General features: G+C 42.5%; 3 protein-coding genes across 3 annotated transcripts in view; 2 read left to right on the top strand and 1 right to left on the bottom strand.

Moving 5' to 3' along the window:
- hunk (hormonally up-regulated Neu-associated kinase) overlaps positions 1 to 3,663 on the top strand; it is a gene marked incomplete at both ends in the record, with an annotated part of 8,004 nt that extends 4,341 nt beyond the window's left edge. Inside the window, 5 exons of the mRNA XM_080845246.1 lie at positions 16 to 143; positions 1,476 to 1,602; positions 1,772 to 1,940; positions 2,142 to 2,295; positions 2,954 to 3,663. Coding sequence (XP_080701372.1) covers positions 16 to 143; positions 1,476 to 1,602; positions 1,772 to 1,940; positions 2,142 to 2,295; positions 2,954 to 3,663 — 1,288 coding nt within the window. The remainder of the gene's footprint in view (positions 1 to 15; positions 144 to 1,475; positions 1,603 to 1,771; positions 1,941 to 2,141; positions 2,296 to 2,953) is intronic.
- Positions 3,664 to 11,411: 7,748 nt separating this feature from the next.
- eva1c (eva-1 homolog C (C. elegans)) lies at positions 11,412 to 14,112 on the top strand (the record flags this gene model as incomplete). The annotated part of the gene is made up of 8 exons (XM_080849984.1): positions 11,412 to 11,727; positions 11,813 to 12,018; positions 12,183 to 12,306; positions 12,405 to 12,551; positions 12,731 to 12,874; positions 13,255 to 13,332; positions 13,438 to 13,527; positions 13,715 to 14,112. Exons 1-8 carry the CDS (start codon positions 11,613 to 11,615, stop codon positions 14,110 to 14,112), a joined length of 1,302 nt encoding a protein of 433 aa, XP_080706110.1. The 5' UTR covers positions 11,412 to 11,612.
- A 396-nt stretch (positions 14,113 to 14,508) lies between these two features.
- Positions 14,509 to 17,818, bottom strand: cfap298 (cilia and flagella associated protein 298). Its single transcript, XM_080832440.1, has 8 exons — positions 17,753 to 17,818; positions 17,294 to 17,460; positions 17,021 to 17,188; positions 16,865 to 16,932; positions 15,712 to 15,870; positions 15,404 to 15,535; positions 15,228 to 15,323; positions 14,509 to 15,088 (listed from the first exon to the last, which is right to left on the bottom strand). The coding sequence occupies exons 2-8, from the start codon at positions 17,430 to 17,432 to the stop codon at positions 14,978 to 14,980; spliced, it is 873 nt and encodes a 290-aa protein (XP_080688566.1). The 5' UTR covers positions 17,433 to 17,460; positions 17,753 to 17,818; the 3' UTR covers positions 14,509 to 14,977.
- Between the last annotated feature and the right edge of the window lie 437 nt (positions 17,819 to 18,255).

Raw genomic sequence — 18,255 nt, 5'->3', positions numbered from 1 at the left:
TGGTTGAATGCGCAGAGGGGTGAACATGTATGCCATGCTGACTGGCACGCTGCCCTTCACCGTGGAGCCCTTCAGCCTGAGAGCCCTGCACCAGAAGATGGTGGACAGAGAGATGAACCCCCTGCCTACCAACGTCTCTTCAGGTGAGCCGTGCTTCATGCTGTCGGATATGGATCTGTTTCCACAGAAGGGCACATGTCCTGACCTGCATAGATGTACCAGATAGGAGAGGCTGCTCCTGTTACTGCTCACACATTTTAAGGAAATGTATAACATAATATTAAGAGCCCAGATTTGTCAGCGGGAAATTGCCATTGACCTTACCTTTGAGTTACCATTTGGCAGCACTTTTCTTTTTGATAGACCTATCCTCATTGTGTGAATAAATCCAGAGTCATCGCCTGCAGACTTTTGTCCGGTCTTAAATTAGGGTCAAATGAGCTGCATACTTCTGGAGTCTCACATGATGTTGTGAAGAGTCTGTTTATATCCTCAGTCTTATGCCTACCTAAGTTAGGCTCCTCTGTGTCTGATGTTCCTCTAATGCAAAAGGGTGCTTGTTGAGCATCTGCGACTACAGCAGGACTGTCTCTTCCAAAATGCCTTAAAACTTTCCACCGGAGCCGAGCGGCAAATTAGATTTCGGAGGCCCTCATTAGTTTCACCTCTTAGCGCACTGGTCGTTGCGTTACAGGAGCTGATGGTTGTCTCATTTCCTGGCTCTTTTAAAGTCTCTGGCTCTTAAAACAAATAAAGAATTACCACAGAACAGAACATAGTGCCAGTTACATTCTGAAACGATCTTTTACAGCAACTATGTGCACAATGCATCGTTTTGAGATGAATTAAGCCAAAGGAAGATATAGTTGGCAGCACTGTATTATCACAACCAGCAAAACCCGTTTGACAAATTCTGGATAACTCCCAACTCCAGTGACCTCAATTTTTATCATTTCAATCAGTTCATCTCAGTTTCTTTAGTTTATCAGACATCGCCGAGCATTTCGTTGGAACCGTTGGAATTCCTTGCAAAGTAATCCTCAAGGCATTCTAATGCAATGTACCATGCTCCAATGCCGATCTTAGTTGTCAGAAAGGTATTGTTTTGTTTTATTTGAACCAGCAAGTCATTTGATTTATGGGGTTCTGTGGGCAAAACGCACTAGACAAGCCCACATTCTTCCTGCTACCAAACAGTAGGTTGTTGTTGCGTGTTGGAGCAAGTCGACGGTTGTTGTTTTAAATGTATGGCATTCTAATTAGCCTTCTATAAAACGAAGAGTGCTCTAAACGAACCCTTTTGTTTCAGTATGGATGAGCTAATGTGCAAATGTAAGACTCATTTGCTGGGCAAGTGCTGTCTTGCAAACTCCACCACAAAGCAGACTGTCACTGGCTGTCACTGATATGTTTTGTCTCCTTCTGAAAGACATCAGCAGGGTGGCACTGACCCGAACTGTTTTCTCCCCCCATAGCTGCTGTGAACCTACTGAAGAGCCTCCTCGAACCTGACCCCGCTAAGAGGCCCAACATCCACCAAGTGATGTCTGACTCTTGGCTCCAGTTGGGAAACCCGCACACACTCGCCCCGTACCTGAATAGGTGAGGCAATCATACACTCACCAAAACATACACACTAGGCCTACATCTCATTTTCATTTATATCTTCGTCTCTTCAACTACACACATTTATCTAAGGGTTGAATGATCAGCAGACAGACGTGAGTCACGTTCATGCCTCTAAACTGTTATGGTTGCCCTCATCTCTTAGGATTCATATTGAGGAGATTAACCAAATGGTGTTGCTGCACATGACTGAGAACATGGACTACAAGCACAGCGAGGTCCTGAGTGCAGTGCTCACCAACCGTGCCTGCCACACGCTCACCGTCTACTTCCTGCTCAACAATAAGATGAAGCGGCTTTCCAAAGAGTATCGGGTACGTACCTATCATTGAGTAGAATGCATATAATACATAATGCAATTCCATAACTTAACGTAAGTAATGCAACCTAAGAATCTCATTAGTAATAATGTAACTAAGTCTACCAGGGAACCTGCAATCTGCTTAGTCTGAATGGCTGAAATAATTAAAAAACGAGTGGAGCATGTTGTTAACGCAGTGTATTCCTTCATCTAGGAGAAGGAGAACGTTGAGAAGGAGAAGAAGAATGAGCTGTTCTTCCAAACTCAGTGGAGGAAGCACATAGAGAAGATCACGATTCCCCCAAAACAGACTCCCGTCTACCTGGCTGTGAGCAAGGGCCCCACCAAAGAGAAGAAGCACAAGTCAGGTAAGAGGCTTCAGGTGCAGAAGAAACAATAAGAGTCTCTTGTTAGGCTGAAGTCTAATCAGGTTTCACACATATAGTCAAAAAAACATTTCAAAACATTAAAACATTAAAACACACTTTTCATGTCTTTGCCTGAGGGGAAATATTACCCCTATCATCTTGCCGCTCTACTAAAAACGAATCTGGTAAACATGCGTACAGATATTTGCATACATACTTTCAATATGACCAGGGCTAGCCCTTTCCAAAGAACATACAGAACAGGTTCTGTCATGTCTGTCAAAAGAGTCTTTAACCTCTTCTTTGATTCAGCCTATTCATTGTCTCTTATCAGGTTATTCCACACAACCTATCTACACGTGGCCTCAAAAAGAATGTTTTGCTAAACTCAATTTTATGCCAGGAACAAAGAACCTAGTGTGTCTCAAAAGGGCTTCCATTTGTGCCAAACAGTGGCTGTGTGAACTTGTTGACACGGAATTACCTTTTACCAGTTTTATGGGCTATTGACAGCTAATTTTTGTCATTCAGAAATAGGTGCACTAGAGTCACATTTTCTGTTTAAAATACCATAGCAAGATGAAATAGCAAGATGAGATACAGTGCATTGTTGTTTGTGGCGTTGGCGCTGTGTACTCAGACCTCTGTTCTCTCTCAGGCCTGCTGCGTGCAGTGACCGGGGGTCTGAAGGACGCGTACTCCGGCCAGGGCGGCTGCGTGGCCTCGTCTTCTCTGGAGTACCTGGAGATCCACCCCGTGTTCCCACAGGCGCCGCAGTCACCAAAGCATGCGGCCAAAGAAGACAAGGACAAGTCCAAGTCCAAGCCCAAGCGGAAGACTGTGGACATCCCGGCCCGGCCACCCTCTGCCCTGGCAGCCCACTCCTGGAACTCTGGCCACACCAAGGAGCCCATCCAGGAGACACCGTCATCGCCGTGGTACAAGCTCACCAACGGCGCCCTGTCACCGCCTCGCCACGTCTCCGCCTTCCAGCCCGAGACGTCCTACCTGAAGAAAGCCACCATCCCCACCATCCCCACGCTGCCCCACAGCCAGCCTGTGGCTATCGTGGCCCCTCTGCGCAAGAAGAGCCTCTCCTCGACCTCAGACTGGCCCACCAGCTCGCCCGACACAGGCTTCAGCCCGCCCAGCGGCAGCAGCAGCAGTGGGGGCAGCGAGGACCCAGAGAGCCCCCAGCACCAGCGTGGCTCCAAGTTCCCCTCCATGGGCATCGGGCAGTTACTGAAGAAGCGTGTGCCACCGTTCAATTTCCGAGCCGAGCAGGCAGCGGAGGTGGAGTCGCCCACACCCTACCACATGCAGACTCTGCTCTGTACCTCGGGGAAGGCGCTCAAGACTCTCTGCTGAGCAACAGCAGCTAGCAGCAACCCCTAAAGACCTCTCTACATGGCGACGACCTCCTCTACACGGCTGCTTACCTGACCAGCATCACCATGCCAATATAACCCCTCGCTGTTTGGACACTTAACTTAACATTTGGTAACTCTTTGTGACTTAATGACCTCATATCACATCTTAGAGCAGAGCTCGCCACGTGACTGTGGAGACAAGAGATTTGAACAGAAAAGTCCTTCACAGATATTCGCTTGGATATGGGGAGGGTGGGGGGAAGGGGGCTTTTGAGTACTTTAAAAGAACAAGCATGTACCTCAGCACTGAACAGTACTTATCATTAGGAATAACGATGATTGCGATATTACTAGTAGTGTGTTAAAAAAAAAAACTGAGTCACTGGAGGCTAAAGCTTTGTGAATGTGATGTGGCCATATCCAACAAAGAAGGAAATGGCTTTTGTTTTCCATCGTAACCCTTGCGCAATATCGCATGACATGCAGATAGTAAATAGGTCACCAGCGCACGCAAAGCATTTTAAGTTTCCAGTACTGTACATGCATTCCTTTCTGTCTCTGAGCTCTTCCAAACCAAGCAATATACAAGCAACTACCTTTACTGTGTTTGAGCTAATTGTGTCAGTCTTCCTTGTGAGTTGATAAAGCTGCTAGGTGTACTTTACAAACAAATGAAGATCTCCCTAAATGCAAACAACTTTATCCTGTAATTTTGTAACTTTATATACTTGCCCTGTTTCTCTTTTTAGAGTGCCACAGGGGTTTGTGTCAGTGTTGGCTTTGTGTGTCAATTTTTTATGGCCTTAATTCTCTCATGGACGCCAGTTTTAAGCTGAAGTGGAGAAAGAAAAATGGGTTTCTATGAACTATGAAAAAACTATGTGTGCAATGGTGTGTATATATTCTCTGACAGAAGTGCATTTTGTTCTATGAATGAAGACCACAGTTGAGCAGGAAGATTAGTTTGTAAATATGATTTAAGTGTCTTGATATGTCTTGTGCTTGTATTTCATCTTCAGCTGAACACTTCACTGTAGATCCACACAGTTACTGAAGTTACTGACTTGACAACCTTTTTCACGGGTCCAGAAGACTTTACACTGTTAAAAAGAGAAGCGTTTTTGCATGCAAAGTCCTTTTGTACTTGCTGTTTTTGGTTAAAACTTTGTAAATTTTTTGGTGAGAGAAAGACAGAAATGGAGGTGTTTTGTAAGATTTTGTATTGACAGGATTTGCTTATGAGTGAAGAGATTATGATGTACAAAAATAAATACTTATATTTCAAAAATTGAAAAACATTTGGTTGGAATGTTATCTTTGTTCTTGCATGTAGAAACACTGTCCTGTACATAACTCATTTCTATTATATTATTGCACAAACTAATCACTCCAAATTACATTATATGCTTTCTGAAGAGCGCAGAAACCTTTACTGAATTCAATGTCCGTGGGAATGACACACATATCCCACGAGACACCTGTGGCAAGCGTGAAACGAAGAACAGCTGAACCACCACCCTAATGTAATCCAGTCAGCTGCCCCACCATGGTGTATGTGACTCCACACACACACATACTCACACACACACACATACACATACACACAAACAGCAATATTCTAGACACAAAGGAGGGGGGCACACAATCAGGAAAAAAACACAACCCCCGAAGATAAGTATTTGTAGTTAAGCCGATGAAAGCTATGGGGGCAAGAGTGGCTGTAAAGTATATTACAGCCAAGCTCTTTGTTTACAGAATATCATATAGCAATCCAAAATCCCAAACTGACATGAACAGCCTATGACACAAACATAAGCGGCTAGTGCGTATTAGACATGTGACAAATTGGGGTTAAGGTAAGTCAAGTCAGAAAAACATCTTGCGTCTGTAATGTCTCAACAGATGTTTTTGTTCTTTAATAGATATACTAGCTTCATCTTGTAAAAAGAAATACATGGGGTTTTATCGTTATATTTCTTTTTAGACTTAAGATTTGTAATACGAGTATTCAGATCTTGAGGTCCTCTAGGCTTGACTCGAGCACAGGTGGCAGCAAAGCAACAGCAGGCAGCGTGATGTAGTAGAATGACTGGCTGGTTGTGTCAAGTTGTTTTTCATAAATCAGCCAGGGAATCAGACATAAATCAGACAAAGTTCGACCAGGCAGTCTCCGCTCCCAGCTAGTCCATTCTAAGGAGTGTAATATCATGAAAGCAAGGGTCAGAGACAAGATGACAGAAAAGATGACATTGGAGAATGACCAGAATGTTCTCAGGAATGGTCTGTGGGTTTCATAAAAAAAATCAATGCCATGTTTGTACACCCGTGTCAACTCAGTTGCTTCACTCCAAAAACTCAAAATGATTCTTTACTCCGACAACTAACCAGTAAACATGCACATTACCTCCTCCCCCAATAACAACTAGCATACGACAAACATACTGGGAGGCCAACAAAGCCCACTATCAGAGGCTTATGCTGACATATCGAGCAATGGGTGTTAAAACACGATGGTTTTTACTCATGTCAACATCATTAGAGTCAAAGGCAGGCAACGGCCCACTCGCTGCGCTTCACCGTCTCATCCACGCCAATCTGCTCTGGCTTAGACCCTGATAGAGGCTTAATCCTGTTTTCAAGGTCTTTTTCAGCTCAGAAACAAATAACATGTCTTTGTGTCTGAAATACAGACACCATTAATCTCACTCCAGGCTTAGGGTCAGTGACGACACCCACAGATTTACTTATGACTGATATCAAAAACAATAACAAAAGTTGGGAATTTGTTTTCGCTTTGTCCCCATTTCCCAGTCGTGACACCTCCGATAAGATGGGCATGCCTGCCTACTGATCATTTTGTGTCTGCAAAGCACATACAGGGGAGTAGGTGGTCGCCTACTGTGGCTGATTTTTGACTGAATGTAACTAAAAAGGACTCTGAGAAGCATTTATTGCTCGGAAAATTCCGATTTGGTATAAGAAATGCCCCGGGGACAAACACTCAGGTCTTAGCAAGAGCAACACGTCATGTCTGAAACTTGAAGGTGGTCGAGTTCACCGGGGCTGAGCCGGTGTCCCCATGACGCGGTGCCACATTGCCACCCGATTGCTTCATCAGGGCAGGGGATCTGAGGATACCTTACCTCAGACAGACCGTCTGCATAATGTAGCCTTCGCCCCTTAAGTCCCACATCGCTTAACACAATGCACAAGGGGGGCAAAGGAGGGGGCAAAAACGAGGGGGCACCATCACCACTCAAATCTTTGCGTTGCCCCATGCAGCGGGGTATCATGAATGATTCAGTAAAGTGGATTCTGTCCATTAAGGGGGTCCAGTGGTAAAAACAACAGCTCGCTTGCCCACTGGGGACGACTGGAGCGCCACCAGACAAAGGAGGTGGCAGGAACCAGTCCGCTGCCAGTCCCCTCCGATCCTTTGAAGGGTTCCCAGCCCCCAGTGGGGGGAGACGATCCCCGCTACTGGAGGGCAGAGAGAGCCATGTCACCCCCCGCTGACAACAAAAGCCATGCTGCTTGTTTTTGTTTTGGTGTTTGAGTCTGTGTGGGTGTCTGAGCGCGTGCGCGTTTGTGTATGTGTCGGTGGAGGGATGAGAGAGCGACACAACAAGAGAGGATGGGAAGGGCGAGGGGTGGGGGTAGGGAGGAAGGAAGGAAGGAGGAAGGGGAAGAGAAAGAGAGAAAAACACGCTGAAGGGATTAAAAAGGAGGGGGGGTGGGAGAGGCTCCGCCCAGCCCCTCCCCCGCGCAGCCAGGGCCGAGTGCAGTTCGCGCTAACGTGGGATGACAGGCAGGCCGGCGAGCGAGCTGGATGGCTGGCTTGCAGTGGGGGAGATGCTGACACGTTGGCAACAGGCTCCCAGTCTAAGCACGTGCACTTTGTTTCCATCGCAACTGCCCTTGGATACAGCGTGCTGGTTGGTCTGGGCTGCGCGCTTCAATATTCTAGCTGTTGTTGTTATGCTAACTCTGGCAGTCAAGGCGAGGGGCGAGCCTCACAGCTACAAGGGCCTGCAAGGAAGGCTTTTCCCGCCCTCTCATGAAGTGTTGCTAGGCACATTACCTGGTAAACAAACGTGGTCGAGTCTCCCTCCCTCCCAACGACGGTGGGTCGGTTTCTTAGGCCCACTGTCTGATGTGTCTGAGTGGTATTTAAACAGTACCATCTGATAAAAAGATTTGGTCTGTTTTTTTGGGAAGCATAGAAAGACACGTGTGCATGAAAACAAAAGAAAACATATTTGGGTAATCCTTGAGAACGTGACCTGTGAAATATCTGACAGGTTATAATTTTCTTTTGGCTCAACACAAAAGGAAATTGACTAGGTGTTAATAGTCAAATTATCAGTGAGCCCTGAGGCATCCTGACACTGACGTATTATTGGCACACCTATGGTTTTATGTGAGGTACAGGCACTGACATTCAATGGTCCAAATCTACAGGCTGGTTCATAACAGGTCTTGAAAGATCTTTTTAATTTGCCCGTGACATTTTGGCTTTAAATCTTTTTCCTGATTTTCCTGAACAGAGGTTTTACAGGTTACTCAGAAGCAGCACGTGCACACATAAAGACAATGCCGTAGAAAATCTGTTTTAATAGACACATAAAGGTAGGAAAAGGATGGTGCTCACTTTTATTTTTGGTGGTTTAAAGAGTGAGGAGTGAAATGTATTTCAGGCTCTTTGTGTCTAAGGTGCCACCTCAGCAAAAGGTTGACCACCTAGAAAGTGACACAGACAGACAGCTTACATTATTGATGAGCGACTACATACATGAAATAGTTAGACATGAGATACAATTTTCAATTATTTATGAGTACTTGTTGAACATTTTGGGCAGCCAACCTACACAGGTTTATTCCACTTCATATAATTGATCTAAAAAATCAGGATGTGTGCTTGAACTAAGAGGAGTAATTAAATGCATGCCTCTTTTGACCATTAAACAGTTGATTTTGTCATAGTTAAATACTGAATATTAACAATCATCAAATATTAAATATTAAAAAAATCTAGTACATTATCACACACTAATTTGAAGACCATATTCGAAAACAATTTGAAACAATAATCGGCTGAACTGTAAGTTCATCGGGCAATTTTCCTCTCTAAGACCACTGTAATCAACAGCAACAAGGTGGTGAAATAACCTTATTTCAATTAAAGTTAATATTTGTTCGTCAAATATGGGGTTATTCTTGCAGTAGGAATAGGTGTTCATAAATTATGACTCAGATGCTTGCTGTAAAACACATTCATTTAGGCTATTTATTGACATTTTAAATGGTATCAGGGCGTACTCCTCGTCTGACTCTCCTACCTATTGTTCGTGAAGCACACCCTGGATGCTGACCATGGACCACTACTCAAATGATGGGCGCCCCCTACTGCCATCACTCACTAACTGTTCATACTGCATGTGCACTAGGCATAAGTTATACTGCTAGAAAATGAAAGCCAGGTTTTACTCACCCTGACACACAGATGAATTGTCAATAGGACTTGCCTTCACTTTGATTTAAAATTGTTCTAAGATGCCTATTAACATAGAGATATTTTAGATTTAAGTGCATAAAAAACAATGCTTCAATAGGGCACTCTTAGCACTATTTATCAGTAATAATATTTTTTAATACGATTGCTTAGACTTAGAGTGATGAACTCAATGGAAAATATATGAGCAATAGGACTGAGATAGGAACAAAGCACAGTGCGAATTTGTATGTCTAGGCACGCCTCTCTCAGGTGTAGTTCATCAGTCACTGCCACAGTCTTCCAGTCCTTCCTTTCTTTACCTTTTTCTTGTTCCAGATCGCCATCTACTGGTCATTTAAAAAACAAGTGGAAAATGCTGTTTAGTTTTTTCAATATTTTGTCACTTTTGAATAAAGTCGTAATGAAGTAAATAAAATGATTATTAATACACATTTTTGATGAAAAAACTAAAAATCTTAACCTTTTGTTTAATCTTCTATAGGACACATTGTGAAATGGGTGACTTTAATGTAAGTAATTTAAGTTATAAGTCATTTATAACAAGCAAGCTTTACTTTGATCCTTAAACTACGTATTACATATTAGGCTACAGACTGGAAGCAACAAGTTATCTATAAATCTAATAACTTATGTCCTTATTTAACTCCCTATTTAATAATTAATTAGATCTTTGGACAGACATTATCTCTAGATGAGGATTTGATTTGATATGTCTGTAATACAAAATGTGCACTGTATGTGTAGAAAATGACCAGAAATAATTTTCCATGTTGATTAGATTATTTTGTGCAAAAAAACTGTGATGATGATGCATTCCTAGTGGGGCACATTTGGATAGGTATTGCGTCTTTTTGTGGATCAGTAAATAGAATCAACATTTTCAACAAAATACCTGAACCATTCCAGTGGTAAGACTTTTGGTGGTATTTCGGCTATACTTGGATACATTTGTCTATATCATTTAAAACTCTTTTTAAATGTGTTTGTATTTCCACTTTCTCCGTCTGTTCACTTCTTTAATGGCTACTCTCTATATTGGAGGTAATGGCATAAGTCTCTGTCTGAAGTGTTAATAATGACTCAATCTGGATCAGTGCTTTGGATTGCTCATGGAAGTGATGTTTCACTCAAGCTGACACCTGGTCACCTCAGTTTCTCAGCCAGCACATGAAAACTACACCAAGCCCAGGCTTGGCCGCAGAAAAGTAGCCTAATACTGATGAAATACAAGTAAAAATAACAATTCCAAATGATGAGTTTAAAGTGAGGTGTTGATCTATTGTCCAGCAGCACGTTTTTTTACAATGTTGTTTCAACAGCTACATTCAAACATTCAAGAGAAGAGATATTTTCAGGGGCGATTGTAAATTTGCTCAACCTGCAACCTGGGCCCGATTATTTGATCATGGGATCAGGGAATTCAGTGGGGCAGTAATTTAATGTCTGTGTTTATGGGTACAATCATAACCTGAGGAAGGCCTAATAGCCTTTGTTAGGCCTGTAATTCCGTAAGTATTATACACAAAACATAAACCAGCTTTTTCAATTGGCTAACAAGGCTAAATTAAGAAGGGAGAGATTATTTTTTCTCTCTGTTTCTTGGCATCTTGATTAAGTTTCTGCAGAAGATGAAGAGTTAAGATTGGATTTTTTTCAAAACAAAGGCCTAGAAGTCTCGGACCTAGACCTACGCATATCACATTGTGTCTAGATAGACTATAACATTCTTTTGAGACCTGTTCCAACACCAAAACTGTACTGATATCAACAGTAGACCTACAAGAGTAGGCCTACAGACAAACGAGCTACATATAATTGCCGACCAAACCCCCCGACATGTGGGTTTTAAGTTCAACGGAATTTCAGACGGTCAATGCAGCTGTCCAAGAGCAAACGATGAAGTTCTCGTCCAACTGCGCGTGTCTTTTCCTTGTAGTGCCCCTGTTTGCCACGCCCCCGTTTGGATTCCCTCCTTGACTTTCTGTCAAAATCAGTAAGATTCGATAATAGTCAGGCTTTTTTCTTCTTCTGGCGAACATTAATCTTTTAAGTTTCTTTCGCGCAGACGGACGTTCATTGTGATCGAGTATATCGAGAGGGCTGCGTAGTTAAAGCCAGCATCAACTTGTTGCGTATGTGTTATTTCACTCTCATGCGACAGTGGTTTCCTCACAATACGAGTATGTGACAGGCGTGCATTAGTCGAAATAACCTATTTTCATTAGCTTTTCTCAAATAGCATGTGACAACAGTATTGATAATTTCATAATTGGGCATGCGTTTCAGTAATGCAGGCCAATAGCTCTAAACGATTGGCTGAATGTTACAACAGAATCTGTAACAGGTGAACGCTTCAGTAGCCTGCCCCAGGATAAATGTTCGCTTTTTGAGACTTTGATGCAAGTTTTCGAACATGAGCCCAGAGAACGGGAATGCCTACCATGGTCCACGTCAGTTCCCACAGATGTCATTGGTGCCTTCTTAAAATAATGTACGGAATCCTTCTGCTGTGGGCGGAAGACATGAACGCACTGTCAGATTTCTCAAGTAAGTGACGCTTATAAGAGATGAAAAAAGTACATAAGGACATTGACTTCAGCTTAATTCATTATGCTTTCATATTCTTTTGAAGAATACTTGACAAAAATAATATCTAGCCAGTCTGCATATGGCTGTGATGGAGAGGTGTTGCGACTTCAGTGCCCGAGACACTCAACAGTATCAATTCTCTCAGCGCATTACGGGCTGGCAGAAGTTCGATTCTGCCCAAGTCTCTTTCACACCGCACTACTGGGCAAACATCTGAACCATTCCTGCTCAGCTTCAACTGCCCTACAGGTGCTTTTATTACTTATTCAAATGGACTGTTTAAAACTGTTACCAATTTATGTGGGGCTTTATTGTCTATTTATTAAATCACTGAGGGATTTAATGAAACTGGGTCTGTGAGTTTACTGTAGGCCCTACTATCTACTGTAGTTTTGTTTTGATTTGGTACCCAGAAGCTACTTTCGGAATGCCAAGGCCATAGAGATTGTGATCTCCTGGTTAATCATCATGTATTTGGGCTTGATCCTTGCCCTGGGGGGTCTAAGTATCTTCATGTTACCTACAAGTGCAAACCAAGTGAGTGTTCTGACTGAAACTATTACTATAGTTTTAAGATATAATGCCACCACCGTCTCACTGACCTGCAACACTAACTAGTACACTTACTGTTTCAGCGGAGCACAAGAAAAAGGTGGGCTGTGAGGGAGAGAGCATCACACTGCACTGTAAGCTTTCACGGGTGTTGATCATTTACTCAGCAGTGTATGGCCGACAGACAGAAGACAAAGATGTTTGCAGCTCACACTATGACCCTCCATTTGGTGAGAAATTAATTTGGAAGCTTTAGTAGACCGATGGTATTCACAAACAAGTCTGTAGCCTTAATTTCAATAATTCTTAATATGTTACAAAGGTCAACATTCCCTTCACACAAGGAAATGTTTTCATGGTTGTAATGAATACTTTGAATTCAGTGTTAACCATTTCTTTTTGGGCTCAGAGTGTCTATACTTTGGGGCCGCGCACACAGTGTTAAAGAAATGTAACGGCAAGCAGAGGTGCTTAATCACCATCAATGACCAAACTTTCAGAAATCCATGTCCCCCAAGATCAACAAAACATCTCACAATACTCTACTCATGTGGTAAGAATGTGTACTGAGAAAAATAAGGACTAAAATGAATGATTTGCCATATCAGTAGACTGGAAAATAATAATGAGAAAATGTTGAAGTAAGACATTGTCCATTGTAATCTGTTTTTTTCTCTCGGAGCAACCCAACTATTCATTTTGCAACAGGAAATCACAACAAACCAGATAGAAATGCCATACATGAGTAAAAATAGAGATTGAGCTCAGCAACTAGAGACTTCTGTAACCTTCTAGAACTTCCTGTGATTGGCCTCAATGTTGGCACTGTTTAATTGCAAACCACATACGTCCTCATCTCTAAATCCATATACAACACTACTTTAAGTCAAAGACAACATCTAGCTCAACATCATACCTCTTGTCTGTTTACAGTACCTCAGGCATTAATGAAAGAGGTGGAACCAAATATTTTCAACCCAACATTGGTACCACAGCATACCAATGACAGGGGTAGGTACCTTATTACAAATATGTGCGGTTTAATGTTGTGCGTAATTGTAAACATGGTGTACAACATTCATCAGTCACTAACCCCATTCCATTTGCCAAATGCAGGTGTAATACCTTATGTCAAGGGGTCCAAGCTGCCAGAAAACCATATGATTATAGTGAGCAATTCACTGGTGATATATGGTTACATAAAAGGTATTAAACATTTTAACCTTAACAGCAAATCAAATTAGTAAATGAACGATTTATACATACAAAATGTGGAGCTAGTGAACCTGTGTGCTAAAAATACATATGCTGTGGACAGTTGGTTAGATATCATATGATTGTGTTTACCTGCATTATATTTTACAGCTCGATTATCATTTCTTCCCTCAAACAGAACATCAGGACAAAGCCGCCCTCTACTTCATCTCCAGTGTGTGTGTGGGCCTGCTCATTCTGCTCTTAGCCTTGTCTCTCAGGCTCTCCTGCCACATGGAGAACACCTGGGGAGGTGGGCACCAGAAAAAGAGGCTGCTTAGCAGGACAGAGGAGACAAGTGAGGAAGGAGAGGAAGATGAAGATGACGATGAGGAGGTTGGTGATGAGGGGTCAATGACTGTGATGGACAGTTCTTTGCTGTCAGTCGGCGACAGGAAGCCACTGCAGTGCTGGGAGGAAGTGACATACACCACTGAGGCTGCTGAGCTCATGGAGCGGATTGAGCGCCGGGAGCTTGTGATTCAGGAAATCTGGATGAACTCATACCTGAATGGCACTTCATGTGGACACCCCTGACCGGCTTTCCGGGACAGTAAAACTCTTAAGCTGTTGTGAATTCAACTGCAGAGCGTGGTCCCGAAATGAATGTAGTAAAACCAGTCCAACCGATTCAACAGACTTCCTTTAATAGCATAAGTATCACTGTCCGAACCGAATTCAAACGCGTTATCATATCCATGTGTTTTATGCTAAAACAATAAAACATCTCCCCTGGTATTGTAGAGTTAAGTATGTTTTCCATACTCTTATTACTTCTAGGTCTTAAGGTTCATACAAGACACCACTATGAGAGGCTTCAAGGGTTTCTGGAGCCTTGAAACAGCACAAATTCATCACGTGGGTTCCTTCCCTCTCTGGAAGTTTCTCTGCGTGAACCCTATCATTTCCACTCAAGGCCCCCTGGGAGCCTTGCATCAACATCCTGTCTGTAAACAGTGCTGGATTTCAGACGTGCCAGCACCAGTGGCATGGACAAAGAGAGGAAAGGAGTGTTACATCCTTATTCTGAACCACTTTGAGAATAACCAGGCCTCGTCAGAGATCGGCTTACTCACAGATACCTGGCCGCTGAATAAGAGTCCATCAGGATGAATTCAGCCAAATTCTGACACACACACACACACACACACACACACCCAGTTTCATCACACACCCAGTTAACAATTGTTTTATTTTCTCACTACTATAACTTCATGTATATGTATATATCATGTATATGTACAATCCAAAAACATGTGGGTCAAAAATCAGTAGGACAAGGAAATCCAAACAGAGTCTGATTGCAAACATTACAGTGCTGAGGAGTACAGCAATCACTGCAAATGTCAGCGGGTAAGGCATTGCCAACAGCACACAGAGATGAGTCTGTGAGCTCGGCTGATCACCTCGGGCCCCATTTGATGTTAGTTAAGCCTTGGAACTGCTTTTTTAGGGCCTGCCTGTCGGACCACTGTGACTGCAGGTGAGTGTCGTCGTCTGCGTCATCCAGTTTCTACCACAAGAGAAACACATTGCTTAGAACATATATAAAAAAAATATACACTCAAGACAGAGAAAAAGGGAACAGTCAACCAAATGTTACACAAGGGGACAACCATACACCTGTACAGAGCTACTGTTTCAGGGCTCACCTTGAGCTCCTCTTGTCTCCTGTGGTAGTGCAACATCATCTGCTTCTGCTGCTCCTCCGTGATCAGTGGTTCCCTCGCTGGCGCCCCCTGGCCTTTCTGCAGAGAAATACCGCACATGTTTCAAATCCCCCTGGCACTTGGCAATCAAGGACAGGCCAAGAATTAATGGAAGGTACCTTTTGTAGTTTGACCACAATCTTAGTCTTCTCGTTTTTGCCAACATAGTCCTTCAGCTTCTTGCCGCGCTGCATTTCTTTTGCTGCCCACCAGAGCTGGGCCTCTTCAGGTGACATCACCTGGAGAGACGCCTGCATTGTGGAGAAGAAATAAAGATTTTTCTAAATCTTCTTGCACAGCCTTCAGGACAGTTAGACATATACTGTTATAAAAGTCACAGGTGAGCACATCTAACTGCTACTTTAAATCTAAACTTTCATGTCTAGATTTGGTTCCTGAAATTAATATAGACGGTACAAATCTTTACCTGTGTGCCAGCTAGATCTTCCTTTTCCTCCAGCTCCATTCTGATTGGGTCATGTGGAGGAAGGCCCATGGGGTAAACGATCATAACTGCACCCCTGAGAAGATCCAAAGCCTCCTTCACCATCCCCATAGTAACACACACATTTGCCTGGACCTGTTTCTGTGTAGTTCAACATATGAGAGCCACCAAAAATATACATTAAAATACCATCATGTGTCATGACAAATACATATAATGAGCAATATCACCTTAACAAGTTACAAATAAATTAAAAAAACTGACAAAAATTCTGTTCAGAGATGCAAATACATTAAATGTGAATACAGCTACCATCGGAAGGCTGAAGAAGTAACAACGTAAGGCAGATCAAAGGGTTTCTTAAAAGTCACACAAAAAGTTAGTCTGGGAAGTCCCGCCCCTCTTCTCCGGCCAATTTGATTTTGCCTCTGAAAAGGGTCTGGCAAAGATTGCACAGCCGTTCATTACAGCATTCTCAGGATCTCTGGGACCAATCACAAACTGGCTTTTGGCTACCTGGCGCGCCATTGGCGGATTTAAAATAACCACGTCTAGTATCAAAAGCGAAACCTAAGAGAAAAGCACAGCAAACTATAAACTGCTCTCGCGGCTGTCTTGGATGATTTCAAAGGCAAGTTTTCTTTGAAAATAGAACAGAAACTTGCTCTGAAACAATTCATACAGAAAAAAATATGTGTTTGCTTTATTACCGATCGTTGTATCGTTGTATAGTATCGTTGGTCTGATTGGTTAAAGCCGTGTCCAATTACGTGAGTGAAGTGGACCTCCATTTAGTAGTTTGCCAGACTAACTGAGCAAATGAAATGCAGTGAAGGGCGGGGAATTCCCAGACAAACAAAAAGTCACATCTGATGAGCAATATCACCTTCACAAGTTACAAATAAATAAAATAACCTGACAAAATATCTCTTCAGAGATGCAAATACATTAAATGTGAATACAGCTACCATCAGAAGCCTTAAGAAATAACAACGTAAGGCAGTTCAAAGGTTTCTTAAAAGTCAGACAGAAGTACAGTGGCTATAATTCTTCACACTTCCTTTTTAGGGAAGCCTATTGGTCCAAAACCATTGAATAACATGTGGTCATTATCTGAGGTCTCAAACATGCTTACCTTCGAGATTAAAGCTTTGGCCTCTTCCAATGTCTTCATCAAAAGATCTTTCATTTTTTCATTTGGAGCTGATTTAAATGTTAACATACAAGTGTGAAATTGGAGAATGCGGAGAATAATACAGAACACCAGAAAATGTGGAAAATAAGTTCTCACCATGTCCATTTCTGCGTCCAATTTCATCCTTTTTAAATTCTGCACCACCACTAGGTATGCACGTATCCTCCCATTCATCATGAAGTTTCAAATCTACTATTTGGTCATCAGTGAGGCCTTGCATATTTGTGGGTAGTGTGATTCCATGTTCTGCAAGCTCTGGTACTTCTGTAAAAATAACACAAACACACAGCAAAAACACAATAAGAATAATTACACTTTCTAAAATGAGAAATGTTTTAGTTGTTGAATAGGTAGGTGATAGAGTATGACCTGAGCAAATCCTGTCCACTTTCAATCTCCCATTGTGGATGGCTGTGACTTCTTCAATCAGAGTTTCCAGTGAGACGTCGACAGTCGTGCTAAAAAGAAACTGACTCTCTTCTCCTCGTTTCACGTGTAACTGGACCATGTTGATAGCTTCAAATTATTTCAATAACCTGAAACAGAGCAAAAAGCCAATAAATGACCCCAAGTGGCTTGGAAGATCAAGACTTTAGTTATACATCGGCAAACAGTTTTTTGCTTTCGTCCTCCTGCCGTGTTACTATGGAAACGTGACACAAAACTCTTTGTGGTTTCTGGAAAATAACCGGCTAACTCGCTAGACTCATCACTTCAGAAAAATAAAATAAAAACATTTTGTACACCAAATAACACATATACAAACACAACATGCACTGCACCCTGACTACACACACCAACCAACTGTAATAATCTAGTAAAACGTACCTTATTAAGTTTCCAGCTTATTATTTTATATTTTTGAGGTGCTACTGCTCACTCATTTCAATGACGTACCACAGCAACTAACAACTTCCGTTGACATACTTCCGACATAGACGCTTACATTTTACCGTAATATCAAATGTAGATACACCACATTTTCCAGCCAGATCAGCTTACAATGTGGTAATGTGGCTGCAACTGTAAGACCACTGCCTATACAGTACACTGTTGAGGAAATGTTGAGAGTAGTGTTGACAGTAAAAAAGACTGTAGTGCACTCTTCTGTCTCCTGTCTTTGTTATGCAATGACCATGTGGTGGGGCGGGCTTCTTTTACTATAATTTAATTGTTAGACATTGTGTAGCAATAAGGCTACAAACTTTGGTGCAACATATTTCATAGTTAATCAATTTGATCCTGAACAAAAGTGTGACTACTGACAGCTGGTACACTGACACTGTAAATAGATAGGGGAAAGAGGGGTAAGATGAGCCGTTTCTTAATTA

The sequence above is a fragment of the Sprattus sprattus genome, assembly GCF_963457725.1.
Source record: "Sprattus sprattus genome assembly, chromosome: 1".
NCBI classification, from domain to species: domain Eukaryota; kingdom Metazoa; phylum Chordata; class Actinopteri; order Clupeiformes; family Clupeidae; genus Sprattus; species Sprattus sprattus.
The sequence above is the reverse complement of the archived record's forward strand: the minus strand, read 5'-3'. Positions and strand labels throughout refer to the sequence as shown.